We start from the raw sequence: 16,885 nt of genomic DNA on the forward strand, positions 1-16,885 counted from the left end.
AATTTTAAGCGGAAAGAATAAAGAAATTGAAGTACTATAGTGGAATGCTGTGGCACAGCATTCGCACTAATAATAAGGGGAAGAATAAAGATTCGAAGAACTATAGTGGAATGCTGTAAACAGCATTCGCACTAATAATAACTGTTATTTATCAAGCCTACATTTTATTGTAAGAGCTGTTTTATATAATTGTAAAATAATTATCTTAACCTGCTTGGATATGAAATTCATTCAAAAGTGTTATGATCACCGAACCTGAAAAACGGCACTATTTACTGAACCTGAAAAACGGCACAAATCTACTGTATGATGGATTACTGCTAACAATGTGATTGGGTATTTAATATTGACTCTGATCTGGTGTTACATCATCAATATACTCCATTGAAACGAAGGTAATATTTTGCACATGCGGTGTATGAAAACGCATTGTGAAAAAGTGTCTGCAGTATATTGCAGGTTTGGATTAAAAGGGTTACATCCACAAAGAGAGACTCCCACAGTAGAGACACAGACACACCATCTACTTCATACATTTACAACAGGACGATGAATAGGGCATAACCTCACTTTGCATCCACTGTGGGCTCACACACACACATACACACACACACACACACACACACACACACACACACACACACACACACACACACACACACACACACACACACACACAGGCTGTTGTGCATGCCTCCACAGAAGCACAGATAAACAGGCCCACATGCAGAGACCTCGGCCTTCTTATACAGTGAGTCACAACAGCCCGATTCATCTCCATTGATCTAAAACCTTCTCAGTATCCTCTGAGTCAGTCCTCTTGTTATTCCTTTCTGCGAGTCATCTTACATCATTCATAAAGCGGCTTATTCCACTGAAGCGTTCCTATAAATGAGATTCACTATGTTATACAACCGCAATGTCAGAGTGTTGCTTCACCATCCATCGTACAGAAGTTTTTTTGACCATCTGTTCAGAAGTTAATCAACCCGTAGAGCCCATCCATGCTTACATGCAGTAATAAAACAGATATATAGTGCTAGCTGGGATATGCTGAGGCAAAATAATTCAGCTGGGATGATTCATAGAAACGGCTTAATATTATGGGATGTCTTTCTCTTGATGTTGCTCAAGCTAATTAAGCCTTGTACCGAGCTACTCGGGTCTGTTTGAAGTATACAAGACACTCACTTTAATGGTGTGCTTTGTGCAATTCTGTGTACTTACATTACATTTGAATATGTTTACATCCCAGGCTCCTCAGATATATAGATAGGGCTTCAGCGCTTCATGTAGATGTACACACATTTCCATCTATGAGTTAATTTCCTCAAAATATCGTCCTGAAATGTATCGATTATATTGAAAATGCAGAAATTACAACCAACCCATCTCGTACTGGAGGTTAATAATATAAGATATATTTGTGCTTTTAGTCATTATGCATGATTGCTAAAGTATGTGGGATTATTTTAGCTTACGTATCATTTTGAAAAACACACATTTATGACCTTTAAATTGGATTCATTTTGGATTGGACACATGTTATCTATGTGTTAATTGCATATTACTGTGATTACAAAAACTGGCTATCAAGGACATTAGGCTCATTCCACAGGTGCATTCAGGTGGAAGTTTTGAAAGAAAATGTAAAAAGTAAATGTGGTAGTGCACACTGACCCCTACTGTTGATCACATGTTATCACCCTGTTCTGTAAAACCCACCCCATGGCTCACTGTGGTGATTAAAGTGGGAGCAGCAGGGTCACTCAGTGGTTAATGGAGACAGGAAAGGTCACTGTGTTTGTGTTTGTGGTTTTGTTTAGGATCGGAGTGCTGTGTGCCTACGCTGCCAACCAGAACCTGAGCTCTCAGGTGAAGAACATCCGGAGATTGGTGAACAGCAACATGAGGGACCTGCACACCTTCGTTAATGACACGCCAATGGTGAGACAGTAATGTAAAGTGATATTCTGGAGAAGATAAGGGTGGATTTTCTCTTTGCTTTGTGTCCTATAGCGCCAACGCACTATTAAACCATGTTAAATTACAATAAAATACATTATAACAGAACCATGGATCAGACAGGAGATGGTTGGTGTGAGAATAAAGCTCCTAGTAATGGACATTTTAGCTAGTAAAATAACTTGAGGAGCCCAGGCTTTGACATTTACTTTACTTATAGGTGTTACATTGGAACTGTTTGTATTGTTGTGATGGTCCTTTGTATATTACAGTAGGTAATTTTCTCCATTTCATTCTGACTGAAAATGAAACTGTGCCATGCTTCGGAGTGTCTCTTGCCGTCTATGACGAAACTAATAACCTCATTTTCATTTGTTTCCATTTGTAACACTCTGCTCTGCTCTCTTGTGTTTTCCTGTTTGCAGCAAATTGATTACCTAATATCCCAATACGCCACAGCCAAGAACAAAGTCATCTATGACCTAGATAGTAAGTAGACCTCCTCTGCGCCTCTGACGGTAAATTAAGAGGACAGAGACGATTCACTGAGTTCTTGCTCTCGGTCATATATCATGCTTATTATCCGAATTCACTGTCTACTGTCCTTGATTTGTTTTCATAACAGATTTATGACATAACAAGGTGTAGAAACCAAAAGCAGTGCCTGTTAGAGAGGAGTATTAATCTCTACTTTTGTGATAGTACAGCAGGCATTTAAGTTACACATGAAGTTAATAAACAAAAGGGACTGTTTGTTTGTTTTCTTCTGCTGATCTGATGCTGCGTTCTCTACAGATATAGGTCCATTATTAGGTGGAAGGATACACGATCAGCTGGATAAGGAGGTCCATCCTGCATTGGACAGAGTTCTCAATATGGCTGGAGGTACGACTGCTTATTTTTCATTTCCTCTTTATTACGATATGATCAGGTTATTGTCAGATGCAAGACACTGATGCGAAATGTTATCAAGTGACATAAAGAACCTGGCTTTTATATCAAATGTAACCCATTGTTGCACAAAGACTATATTTAGAATGATAAGGAAATGTCTTTGAATGTAATATGGCAATATTTGGGGCAAATATCTGTTAGATCGCACGAAAAATCCTACTTTTCAGGAATTTCATTTAAGAACATTAAGAAAAAGCTTACATTTGGTTTATTGAATGACTGCATAACTTTGGTACTCATCTTGTTATGTGTTCATACATAGAAATACTTGATTGTGTTCATTGTATTTTATGAGAAACAGCCATTTTCTAACTCTTTTTGAACGTCTATTTGAGACGAAATCACCTGTTCAGATTGACATATTCTGCCTTGAAAACAATATACAGTAATGTTTTTTGGAAACACATTTTCATGGAGATCAATGTTAAATATCAGAGTTAATAAAAGATGTAACTTGTAATTATCTTTTTTACTTGTTCAACATTTATACTTTATGCTTTTTTATAAAGTGAAAATCGAGAGAGTCATCAAAGGTAACAGTAACTAAGTAACTGGACAATTTACCCACAATCATGTGACCCCTGACCTTGTGACACCAGTGTTGCTCCTGTGATTTGTTCCCTTGTGATCCTCCTTGAGCACTTGGATCTGAGCATCGTCAACAACCAATTAATCTATATTAAAACTGCACTACGCGACCAAAGATATTTGGTTTTGTGAACTCGCAATCCAGAAATTATGTTAAGCAATATCAGTGACTTTGTGACTTTAAATATATATCTCATACAGACTTGTAAACTTGCATTGATTTCACCTACACAAAGCACAGATGTTTTTTTGAGTGCTTTCACCACATAAATTGTTGTAATGAAGATATATGATTTACATATATAAACCAATATGTCTCACAGTGTTGCTTAGTGCAGTTTTAAGTTAATGGCATCACCAGATCTTGCCAAAAACCCAACCCTTTTCTCTCCAATTGTGTTTCCCTGCTGTGAAGTGAGCATACAAAGTTGTGTTTGTTTGACAAGTCCGATTGCTTTAACTACATTTAACTAATATGACAGCAACCAGACTTGTTATACAACAGAAACAAGCATTCAGCAATCATCCAGAAAGTTAAGGTGGTAAAACGCTTGATTGCAGATGACTGGAAATTAAGTTTGTGTCTTATGTTGTGTCAGTCAAAGATTTAAAGTATCCGGTACGAATAGCGGTGTTGTATCAGACGTACTGCTAGGGCTTTGTAAGATTAATAATTTGAGAAAACAGTTATAATGCATTAAGCACATAGCATCCACCTGAGTACACACACTGTTTCCTCTCCAACACTCTTGTATCTCTGTTATGAATGTGCATGCCAGTGTTTTTTGCATTTTTATCCTGTTACATTTTAAAAGTCTGCTGCAGGCTTCTCTTTGATTGTTAACTAACACTGGCTGTTGTCTTGTGATGCATACAACAATTGCAGGGGAAAACGTGCCAAAAGAAATGGCAAAAATTCACATTAAAGCATTCCTGTTTGGTTATTGTTTGCTGAAAGCTGTTTGGCGAGAGAAGAGATTCACACAGACACACTCTATATGCCAAACCTAATAACAAACTCCAGGGATTGAATATTAAACTGTAAGATATTCTCGGCTCAGGGCTATAAGTGTATTTGTCTTTGCTTTTGTGTAACATGAGCCAGTATTACTCAGAGTCCATTTTTTTACTGGCCGCTAAATCTATTTGATTAGTAAAACAAAAAATGCTCCAGAAACATTGACAAAAAAGTTATTTAACCTCTTTGAAAATAATAGTGAAGTAACATACTTCCTAGTATAACATTTACATGTAATTTCCCAGGGCAGAACTTAAAGATTTAAATCAAATGTTAATTATGAAGTCATTAAGTAATCATTATTCTCCTTATGAGTCCTTTTGCAGCTGAGCTACAGTCTGGATCTCATTAAAAACATTTCTAACAACTGTTTTTAATTAAAATTGTTACCTTGAAAACTAGGTTGGCTAATGAGAAACTGAATAGATTATGCTTGACAATCCAGCTGTATCAACAATGGCTCAACTTAGTAAAACAATTTGAAAGAACAAGTTTCTAAAGAAAACAAGGGAAATTATCTCACCCTCTATTGTTCTATTTTTCACTATTTTGGGAGGAAAAATTGTGTTAAGAGAGTGTTTTGTTTTATCAGCTATGCGAGAGACAAAGGAGGCTCTGGAGAACGTCAGCGTGGGTCTGGAGGTTCTCCAGGAAGGAACAGGGAAGCTCAACTTCAACCTGAGCCTGGTCCGGACCAGCATCAACCGGACGCTCAGCGACCCGGGCTGCCACGACGAGGAGTCGGACGCCACCTCCGCCCAGCTGTGCCGAAACATCCGCCAGTCCCTGTCCCAGCTGCAGATCGGAGCCAACTTCACACGGGTACTAAACTCAGAGCTAATATGACTTTGTTCTCACTGTACTACAATTTTTTGTTTACACACTTGCACTAATGTACATTCCCAAAAATATTGAAGTGACTGTTATTTCGTATATATTGATTGTTGTGTTTTTATCTTAAAGGTGGGGTAGGTAAGTTTGAGAAACCTGCTCGAGATACACTTTTTGTTATATTCCATGGAATGCTCTTAACATCCCGATAGCAATGAATATCTTAAGTGCTTTGACAAAAGATCCATTAAAAAATGTCATCTGTGGAAGCCGTAGTACTGTAAAAAGCACGACCAATCATCTGAGCCGGCCCGGCTAAAATAACTGGATGGCCTACCTGCCTGTCAGCTTTCCATCTGGGCACAAACTTATCTCGTGCCCTCATTGGTCATGTGCGCGTTCGTGTGTGTTGGAGGAGGGGCTCTGTAAGGAAGTGGCAGATTTTTTCCGGCTGTGTATTTTCAAATTCTATCACACTCGAGCCGGTTTCTCCAAAATTACCTACCCCACCTTTAATGTATGCATATGTATAAATGTGTCTGATTGTGTATATATAGGATATACATATTTTATGCATATTTGTATTTTTGTAATCGGGATTTTGGGAAACGGTATTTCGATCTCTCTGACTGTACACACAAACTGAAAAGTTGACTTTGACTTTGACTGAATTTCACTAAATGGTTGCTGAACTATTCAGATTTAGCTCCTCCACGAAAACAATGTTCTCAGCCATTAGTCTGATAACTTAATTACGACTGAATCTTGAAATACTGTCTACACAAACTCATTTAGCATTAATGTATATTAGGAAAAGGACAGGGAGGACAGAATTGTTGATTGTAAAATGTTGATGTATCTCTGTGAATGTGAACTGTATATAATTGCTTCTGTGTCTGTTTGTCTTTCAGCTACCTAAAGTGAACGATCAGCTGGAAAAAATGAACGATGTAATGAGAACGGACCTCAGTGCGATCGTCCAGAAGGTGGGCCTAGAACATAAATCCATAGATATTCTTACATTGTCATGTTATTGGCTCGTTGGGATTTATTTAATGTGCTTGTTTCAACACGTTTTTTAAGGTGGTTTGTGTACTTGTGCCTCAGTCCGTGTTTTCCAACATTGGAACAAAATGGACCAAAAATTCCATGTTCAAACACGTTGTCATTTTTCTCTCACAGGGCTACTCCTCTTTGAACGACACACCAAATATGGTGATTGAACAGACCAGAAGTGTTGTTGAGAGTAAGTGTTATTTTACACGACTAAACTGTCTTCTTAAAGCAAAACATTTCAGTTGTGACTACACCTAAATAAACGACTGAGATGTTTTACTTCTTCGTACATCTATTGTATTCTCCTACCTTGAGAGTTTGCGCAACATAAGATATATTTTAAGTTAGAATGTGCACTTAGCTTTCCAATTCAAATCAAGTCCAACTTAAAATGCACTCCATCTTTCATTTGTGTAACGTTGAATTGTTTAATATTAAGCAATCTTTGAGTGTGTTAAATTGGAAGTGTAGCTGGCGGCTTTAATACTTTATCTATTATCTTAAAGGTGGGGTAGGTAATTTTGGAGAAACCAGCTCGAGATCACTAGAATTTGAAAATACACAACCGGAAAAAATCTGCCACTTCCTTACAGAGCCCCTCCTCCAACACACACGAACGCGCACATGACCAATGAGGGCACGAGATAAGTTTGTGCACAGATGGAAAGCTGACAGGCAGGTAGGCCATCCAGTTATTTTAGCCGGGCCGGCTCAGATGATTGGTTGTGCTTTTTACAGCGCCACAGCTTCCACAGATGACATTTTTTTATGGATTTTTTTGTCAAAGCACTTAAGATATTCATTGCTATCGGGATGTTAAGAGCATTCCATGGAATATAACAAAAAGTGTATCTCGAGCCGGTTTCTCAAACTTACCTACCCCACCTTTAATATATGTTTTTTATTGAAACTGATGGATTATTGATGGCTGTGTCTCTCAGGTGTGCAAGGTTTGATGGACGGCATTGGAAATAACATCAGCAGCTTCTCCAAAGTGTTCCCTGTGCAGAGTTGCCTTTCCAACTTCACTATCGCTATCAGCCATGCCCATGCCAAGATTGAGGAGTACTACCCTGAAATTGACAAACTGGATTTCTACAGGTGAACTCACCTGTATTCTTAAAACTGTAAGAGTAAAACAAAGGTAGAGAGAAAGAAAAACATACCTTAAACTGTAGAAAGTGTAAATACAGAAATGTGGGCTCTGTGTCAATTGCTTGTGTTTTAGGTTCCTACTCTCTAGCAGACTCCTTTTAGGAACTACAGTAAAAGTAATGTGTGCTATAAAAGCTTGCCCTAATATTTTGCATTAATAAAATATTCATACGCGTTCAACATTAATTCAGTTTAAAATATGCACTCGAGGGAAATCTAAGATAATTTAGGAGTCATTTTATTTTCCCGCATCAAGCTTATGTGCCGTTTTATAATAATTGGTTTTTAGCTTTGGCTTCCTTGTCTTACTCAAACACATTTTTCATCCTAAGTTTGTCACTTTAAGGCCACTTACTGTGAAATATCTAACTGTGTTAATCCACCTGCTGCTTGTAGGTGGATTGGCTGTATTGCTCTGTGCTGTATGGTGGTCCTGGTCCTGGCCTTCAACTACCTGGGCCTGCTGTGCGGCACTCTGGGATACGACAAACACGCCTCACCTACGACACGAGGCTGCATCTCCAACACAGGAGGAACCATGCTCGTGGCGTGAGTCAACTTTAAAACTGAAGGAGGAGGTTTTTGTCTAAAAATAAATCTTTGATGATGCCAGGGTTCAGGTCACTGCTAGAAATGTCGTACAATTTATTGCTAGTTAGTGCTAGTGCTAGTTATTCTCAACAACAACTTATATTTCTGCCACAACTACTGCTATGATTTATCGTGCATGTAAGCTACAGTACTTCAGACAAGTGTAAAGACCAAAGGATTTATTCAGAATCATAGAAAATAACAAAAGAGCATTTAGGAACAAAGTTGACCAAGATATTTTGTTGAATGCAGAACCAGAAAACAATAACTTTAGTGCATAACATAACATTGTTTAAGGCAAAATAATGTTATTTACTCGAACAGTATATGTTTCCTACATGATAAGGAAATCCCGTATTTAGGATTTAAAGGGTTCTCATTCAAAGTGGAACAAATGTTTTTGAATTTCGAAGCATAAACCTTTGACAAAGTATTCTAGATTCTTATTTTATATCTAATTTGAGATACTTATTCACATCAAAATGAAACCTCCGCTGCTCCTTTTTAATTCCCCTCTTTCCACCCATTCCAGTGCTGCTACACCTCCATCTCTGTTTGTTCACTACTGTTTCTGTACCTGACAGCCTGTGTGTCCTCCTCCACAGCGGCGTTGGATTCAGCATCATCTTCTCCTTGGTGCTGATGGGAGTGGTGACTGTCATGTTCCTGCTTGGAGGAAACATGGAGAAACTTTTCTGTGAGCCTTTCCACACCAAAGAAGTCTTCAAGGCAAGTCAGGAGTCTCCGAAAAAAAGAAGCACATTCAGAACCCTTCAATGTGCAGGAAGAAAATGTACAGGGTATCTCCATTAGGGATTTTACCTAAAAACTATAAAAAATCATATATGTCTGATCGTAGCATTGAAATAAATGTATGGGTTATTAGTGCCCTAAACTTGTTGAACATTTTTTACAGAACAGAAAAATTGTTTAAATATTATTTTGGTATCATTTCCTTTTGTGCCTCTCTCAGCTTTCTTGCTGTTCCAGTTCAACAAGGTGTAATAAAGGGATCAACATAAAGCCTTTCTTTCTCAAACTGGATACAAAAATATTAGTTCGGACTAGTTCAACCATTATGACCGTATTTAATGATTTAATTTAGTTTTACCACAGCTATACTGCCAGGAAATAAATGGATTGTAACAAGAGATTTTCCATTTTAGTTACAAAACAAAATACAGGAAATGTGAAGCAAGAATGCCGCTTTGTTTGGGTTTGAGTGTGTCTTGAAGTATCATTACATTACATTACATGTCACTTGTTAGACTCTTTTATCCAAAAACTTACGTCTACGACTTGCATACTGTGGGCATTCCCCACAGGAGCAACTTTTTTTTTGGGGTGAAGTATCTTGCCCAGGGACACAACGACATGCTGACTGCAGTGGGGTTTGAACCTGTGACCCCCTGATCCGAACACCAACGCACAACCCACTGCACCACACGCCTCCCAGTATCCTAGCCTTTAACTAATCAGGCCACACTAATGATTGTTTTATTTTCTTGCCATGATAATTATTGATCACTCTTCCTCTTCCTGGCTTTCTCATCCACCAGGTTGTGGACACGCCATATCTGGTCAACCCAGAGTGGAAGAACTTCATCCCGGGCTACATGTACAACGACTCGGACCTGGAGCTGACAGCAGAGAGCTTGTACAGGCAAGGAACAACTTTTATGTATTTAGATGACCGTTTAATGTTTGCCACCTTTCAGAAGCAATCCTTAGTTGATTATTATATTCCTCACAACCTACTCCACATCTGTCTTCTCTGCATTTCCTATTTAGATCTGACTAGACGGCTAAATTAATGAAAAAACAAGCAATTTATTCAATAATAAGCTGTGGAATTACTGGATGAACAACATGCTGCTTATCATTTAGTTGGGTCAGACATCAACCATGCATCTTATGTTATATCCATTGATGGGGATGCAACTGAGAGGCAGAGATTGTATTAACCTTGAGAAGTTAATTAGCATCATTTTTCTACAATATCTGTGCTGCTTTTCTTCAGCCTCTTTCTCAGTAGTTACATCAGCTTTCATCATCTCCTTTCAGTGAGAAGCTGCATACTCAGTAAAGGGTATGGGAGTCTTTATACTTCCAAATAGAGCAGTGTTTCTTTGACCTGTCTTTTCTTTGCCAGTATTAGCAAGCAGTGCTAATACTGTGTACATGATGTGAGTCTACATGGTATGCAGCTGCCTAATGTTATCGTGGGACATTTATCTGTGTTATTTTGGCAAATATTCCAGGCTTTTTGTGTAACGGTACAATGTTTTCTGTCAGGGAACATGCCAATGTCATGTACTTCCAGTCAGTTTCACTTGGTGGCAGCAAATGTTTTCAATCAAAAATGATTAAGTTGACATTTCCTCTCTCTTTTCTCCACTATGTCTGTGTCTTTCTTAGTACTTGCAAAGAGAACAAAGGCATCTACTCAGCCATGCGTCTGGACAAACTCTTCAACATCTCCTCCTTCCTGAACTCTACAGTGGTCAGTAAACTCAAGACACAACATTAAAACATTCCTTCATATGCAGTGACTAACCAAGTATCTTTATAATACAAGTATAAGATTACGGATGTATTTGCAAGTTACAAACGATTCAACAAGTTCTGGTGTCACTTATTTGGCAAATGTACAAACAAGATACTTCTCAATACATGTATGTTTTAAATAAGCACTCGGTAAGGGAGTTCTATATTGTACTGTAGTTCTGATTTATCTGAATCTATGTTGGTTTTGTAAGGTATACTATACTCTGCAACTTGATATAACAAAAGTATTGGCAGGATATACAATAAAGAAGAAACTACATTCTCAAACCAAAGGTAGAATTAACAATTTGAACATGTAGCTAACAGTGATGTAGTGTCCAGAAATCTTCATCCTTGGCTGCAGGATCTAATTAGCATTACCTAATGATTTTTTTGCTGCCAAAACAAAGTCTGTGCTGACGGTCGATAGCTTTGACATGCCTCAGCCCTTACCTCAGTGTACGCCTGAGACATTACACTGATGTATGTTTCTATTTCTTCTTGGCTGCGAGCCAGCAACTCCTGCCTGCCTGAGACATTCAGTACTTTCCTGTCAGTTGGCAAAACTGTCTTGGCTTGTCCAAAACAACAGCTGGCATTCCCAATGCTGCTTCTCTTTCTGCATATTGATCATTTATCTTCATTACATGCCGGCACGATACAAGTTCAAAGTGTGTCATCCTACATGATAGGATTTGAGAAACAGTTATTTAATTGTTTGTGCAAAAGCTATAGTGAAAAATCCTATGAAATATTGAGTTCCCATTCACCCACAAAGAACAGTCGCAAGACTCGCAACATGTTGGCTTAAAACATTATTGGATCTTTGAAATGATTTCATCTTTTCAGATATTGAATAGCTTTCTATTCCACATTAAAATATCCCCTTTTTTTCAATCTGAGCAACAACATACATTACATTCCCATGGTGAAACATGGTTCTCAATAAAGTCACTGTGATTATAGAGATATTGGTCTAATTCTTAAATCGGTCTTAAAGGTCCCATGTCATGGCCATTTCTACTGATCATAATTCCATTGTTGAGGTATACTAGAATAGATTTATATTGTGCAATTTTCCAAACTCGCATTGGTTTCTCATACAGCATCTCTGTATAGTATGTGTATTCACTCTCTGTCCTACACGGCTTGTTGGAGCTCCTGCCCCCCCCCTGTGAGCCCAGTGTGCTCTGATTGGTCAGCTCGCCCACTCTGTTCTGATGAGTCCACCACCGTTACAGCGGAACATCAGTGACTATGTGTTACAATGGCGTTAGCAACCAGAAAATGACACCAGTAAGGACAAACAGATGAGAATGCTGCGTGGGGTCTGGGTGCCGTGTTGGCGGGATGTTGCGCGGCTTGCTGCTGCGAGGAGCGGACAGTGTGAGCTGGGGTCATTTCCTGCTTGTTGCGTGGGGTCTGCGAGACAGCGAGACATCGGTGAGGCTCCACTACCCCCCGAGCATGGTTGCCTGGTTGCCCTTCTGGTTATTCTCCGCGGTGGATTTAGCAACATGTAGTTCTCCATGTCCACTTGTTGCTGATGGTTGTGGTAGAGGAGCTGTAGATTTTGCACTAACATCTGTATCATGGTCAGTCGCGTCTGGAGCACGACCACAACCCTGTGATCCGCCATTGTTGTTGTTGTTGGCGAAACGCATCAGCAATGACGCGGGGGTGAGCAGGAGAGGTGGGGAGAGGCGGGGCTATGATCGTATAGGGCACTTTGGGAGCCGTTATCAAAGTGTATCGTTTGAGGGCTCCGTTTCCGCGGCTCCTTGTCGGCCTTGTGTGGACAAACCGTCTATACGATAAAGAACCCGTTTCGTCTCCGTGTGGACGGGGCCTAAGGTTGTTCTGACTTTACTACCCTTTGTGTAGCTTAATCTGCCAATTAAATGGATTAACTGATAAAACATTTAAATTAATTCCATCTTTTAAAGAAAAGAAAATAACTCAGTACAATCCAAAACCATTGTCAGCCCTGGGGTAAACTCCTGTTTCGGCATTTAAGGGTAAAGTTAAGAGAAACATTTTAGGAAACAAACATCTCCATTGCCAACATTTTTGTTGTGTTCTCTTCAAAGTGCCATAAAAAAGCTTGAAATTACATATTACTTTTCAAGCCTTTTGGAAAATCATATTTTTCACCATGGATCTCTTTATGGTTATGGCTTTCATAAACGACAATACAATAAACCCTTATTGACACATAAAGTCATTGTAGAAATGTTGTTTCATGTCTGCCCAGGAATAGATGTCCTCTCTTGGTTTAATAACTTGGTTGGGTAAGAAATGTAAGAAATGCATTCCAATTTGTTCATTCATGTAGCAACTTTCAACAAGTCAACAAAAGTGCTTTATGCATTAATAAGGACTGCAATTAAGAGTTACAAGAATGATTTGTCCACACAAACAACCTCAAGAAACGTAATTCTGGTATGCTATGTGAAATACTATCCAAACCACATCTTTAAAATTGTTTGTCACCCTAGTACTAACGTTTGCTTAGCATTTTTGTAAGCCTATCATTATGTTAACAATTTGTATATATTCACCCTGTTCAAAGACTAAAACTGTAACGTACATAGAAACCTTGGTGAGAGATGTGAGATGTTGGGTTAAGACTATTTGAGAATCCAAAATGTAAAATAACATAATCAAGCCGTAGTGTTTTACATGCATTCCTTGTTAAAACGGTTCCTTTTTGTTCACAGTTCACTAAGGATGTGGTGAGTCAGCTGGAGAGCGTTAAGATCGACCTGAGGGGGATAATCATGTTGGAGGCCGAGGGGAAGCAGAACCTCGTGGATTTCTCTGACGCAGGGCTGTCAGAAATCAACTATGCAGACTACCTGGAAGAGGTGACACATAATGCATAACATAACCATTAGGGGTGCACGATTCAGGAAATCTCACGATACAATTCGATTTCTTGGGGTCACGATTTGATTCAAAACTATTCGCGATTCAAAAAAGCTCAGGAGTCCGCCCTGTGAGGCATGAAGAGCGGACAGAGTGAAGAGGATTTCCTGGTGTGTTTCCCTTGATGCTGCATAAAGTCTAAGTGCCATGTTAGCGGGACATTACGGAGCTCACGCCGTAGGAAAAATGGAAAACAGCGTTGCGGCAAGACTGAAAAATGTGAATCGATTCTTGGATTTGTTTGCGCACCCCTAATAACCATTAACTGCTTACAATTACCATGCTTACATTTTGGATTCTTTATTATGAACTTTTTGCTACTTTGTAATCGAACTGCTGCACCACAATTTCTCTAAAGATTTATCTAATCCAAAAACGTAATAAGTATAAGCCCAGACAGATCACACTTAAACTGTGCATGATTCAAATTCAAATACAGAACAAATTAACTGAAAACAGAAAAATACATTCACATAATAACTATATATGATCTGTATGGAAATTACAAAGTAAAAGTCAAATATAAAAGGTAAGAAATATTCTGAAACGTTACTTTAGTAAAAGAAGCAATACCACATTGTGAAAAGTAGTAGTTATTATTCAAAGATATATATATACCCAGGAATATTTTTTCACTGATGCCTTTATGTGTAATTAGCAAGTTTAAGTGAAATATAAAAAAAACATTGTCCCTGTGATATGCAGTGGAGTAAAAGTATAAAGAAGCATTAAATGGAGATATTCAAGTAAAGTAAAAGTACCTCAAATTGTAAGTACTAAGAGTAAATCTACTTCCATTCTACCACTATAGGCTCTGACGTCAATTCATTAGTGATATCTCTTTATACATACCAGTTCAATGAAAGACCAGGGTAAATATTGATAACAGATTGTTCTATACATATACTATAATGGTATATGTACTTTAAAGGACTGTTACCAGAAATAGCATGGTTCCTAAGGGTCTGTTAAACCCCCCCCCCCCTCCCTGGCTGTCAGTTAACATACAGCAGGCAGCCATGCTTTACCCAATAGGAGCTGCGACCTGACACAGTACACTGGGTTCTGTTGAGCATCACTGAAGCCTGATTATCCAAAAGTATTCCTGCCAAGGCAAAGAGAGCGTAGGAACAAGCCGGGACTCGGCACTCCCGTCTTCTTCGACACTACCTGTCAGGTTCACTCTTCTGAGAGCAAAGAGAAGAGGTTGAAGGACTCCATTCAAGTGCACCACCTGTCCTGATTCACAACTCACTCTCAACAGTCAGGAGGAGAGGTTTGAGGTTCTTAAACTTAGATAATAATAGTGTATTATGAGAGAAACCCTAGTAGAAATATATTACAGAGAGGACCCTTACAATTATGCAAGGTTCCAAACCCCTTGTCTTGGCCATTTCCTGCAATATCTATAGAACATTTAATCTAAATAATCTTTTACTTTTTGGCAAATTAATTACAATTGAGTGTTGGGAGGTTAAAAAAAGAGATTGTGTATTATTCAGATGATCAATAGTTCCTTTCTTTTAAAAAATATTATGGTTTTAATCAAAAACTGGTACATAGAGACAACATTTCTCTGCTGCTGAACACACGGATTTGATCTTGTGCATAATGTAAGTGACTTTTTGTGTTAAAGGAACTTTACAGGAGGTTTAAAGAGGTTACCTAAAGTGATAGCACCATGTTGGCTTTTTATTTATTATTTAGCCACTACTATGTTTTCATTCCTTCTAGTTATTTGTACCTCCTGAGCACATGAATGGATTGCCTCCGAGTTGAATAAGTGTTTAGTGCTTAAGCATTTGCTTCCAAAGGAAATACTGGAGCAGTGAAGTGGTTTTAAAATGCAACGTTGCCCTATTGATGTGTGTTTTTACTACAGCAGCTCAGGCTAATTATGTCTCAAGTTAACAGTCATTCCAAGGAGCAGTGGGATTTTTGAAATGTAAAAGCAACAAAATTAAGTCATTTTTTAAATTTGTTTTATAGCAGTATGCAGCTAATAATGGATGATAGTCTCTAAGTGTTTTGCCCTCCAAAATTACCACTGAAAGAAGATTATTTATTTCTCTCTTTATACCCGCGTACCTTCAGGTCAACAAAGGAGTTACAGTGATGGACCTGCTCACATATGCCAGAGAGCTGGAGGCGCAGACAGACCTCATGGTAAGAACACCGTGGTACTTTTTTACGTTACATTACATTTAGCTGACACTTGTAAGGCTAACATACACACATCTACATGTTTCTTTACAGATACATCATTAGATTAACTTGTTTCTCCGCCTGTGTGTGTGTGTGTTTCAGCCCAGAGGCGGTCTGCAGAGCTCTCTGAAAGGTCACATCGGCACTCTGCGGCAGATCCACGCTCAACAGATCATCCCCATGGAGCAGGCCATGGTAATGCCTCATTATTATTTTTCAAGCTACTGAAACCGCTAAAAACGTTGTAAAAACAGCAGCTTTTATTGTATTTTCCATCTAAATATGTGGCTTAAATATGTTGTTTTACGACGAGGGAAACAATGAACTGGCACGATATCAGGGTAATACTATTTGCAGCTAACATAGAAGTGTTTATTATTCAATACGAATGTTTCTCGTTAGAATGTTGTCGAGCTTGGCAGTCAGTGTTGAAGAGGAATGGACCACATTTCTTAACCACAGTGGCCTTAAAAGACCAGAGAGCAATGCAATGCCGCGGGGCATGTTGTGTGCGACTGAGGGATGCTTTTTCTTGTAAAAAATGTGCAGCTCTTATTCTACTATTGCTGTAAGGGCAAGTAAATGCTGTACATTCTTACAGATTCTTAGCTTGGAGGGTTGCTCGGGGACACACTGGGAAAAGAAGGAAAAATATGAAGCAGGTTGAAGAAAAATATGACAAAAAAACAGAACTAAAGAATGCAAAACTGGATTTGACCTTTTAGGGTAAACTGTCACTGAAATGTACTGTATGACACATGATTTGATATATAGAATAGTAAAGTAGAATACGTTTTATGAATTGCCAACTCCTGCCAATTCCTGCCCAACAGATTTGAAATCAAAAATAGAATTTAAATAATATTGATAATAATATAAATATATAAAAACTAGATCAAATGACTATTGTTTATATAAAAATGACAATCATAGCGACAAAGTCAGAGAATTGCTTGGAGGGAGCATTTTAGTGTCTTTGAGCTCATTGCTTTGGTTTTAGGGCCTGTAACTTTACAATACAGCAAAGCCTTATTATAATTGTAATTA

General features: G+C 38.5%; 1 protein-coding gene across 5 annotated transcripts in view; it reads left to right on the forward strand.

The window, feature by feature from the left end:
• The window catches only part of prom1a (prominin 1a), a 92,560-nt gene that overhangs the window by 65,999 nt on the left and 9,676 nt on the right, over window positions 1–16,885 (forward strand). For all 5 annotated transcript variants that reach the window (XM_034133815.1, XM_034133816.1, XM_034133817.1 and 2 more), the window contains 14 exons: window positions 1,827–1,947; window positions 2,391–2,454; window positions 2,761–2,850; window positions 5,118–5,347; window positions 6,268–6,342; window positions 6,539–6,602; window positions 7,354–7,513; window positions 7,964–8,116; window positions 8,764–8,887; window positions 9,718–9,821; window positions 10,577–10,661; window positions 13,426–13,572; window positions 15,728–15,799; window positions 15,941–16,033. In XM_034133815.1, the coding sequence (XP_033989706.1) occupies window positions 1,827–1,947; window positions 2,391–2,454; window positions 2,761–2,850; window positions 5,118–5,347; window positions 6,268–6,342; window positions 6,539–6,602; window positions 7,354–7,513; window positions 7,964–8,116; window positions 8,764–8,887; window positions 9,718–9,821; window positions 10,577–10,661; window positions 13,426–13,572; window positions 15,728–15,799; window positions 15,941–16,033 (1,582 nt within the window). The remainder of the gene's footprint in view (window positions 1–1,826; window positions 1,948–2,390; window positions 2,455–2,760; window positions 2,851–5,117; window positions 5,348–6,267; window positions 6,343–6,538; window positions 6,603–7,353; window positions 7,514–7,963; window positions 8,117–8,763; window positions 8,888–9,717; window positions 9,822–10,576; window positions 10,662–13,425; window positions 13,573–15,727; window positions 15,800–15,940; window positions 16,034–16,885) is intronic.

The sequence above is a fragment of the Trematomus bernacchii genome, unplaced genomic scaffold (assembly GCF_902827165.1).
Source record: "Trematomus bernacchii unplaced genomic scaffold, fTreBer1.1, whole genome shotgun sequence".
Classification (NCBI taxonomy): Eukaryota; Metazoa; Chordata; class Actinopteri; order Perciformes; family Nototheniidae; genus Trematomus; species Trematomus bernacchii.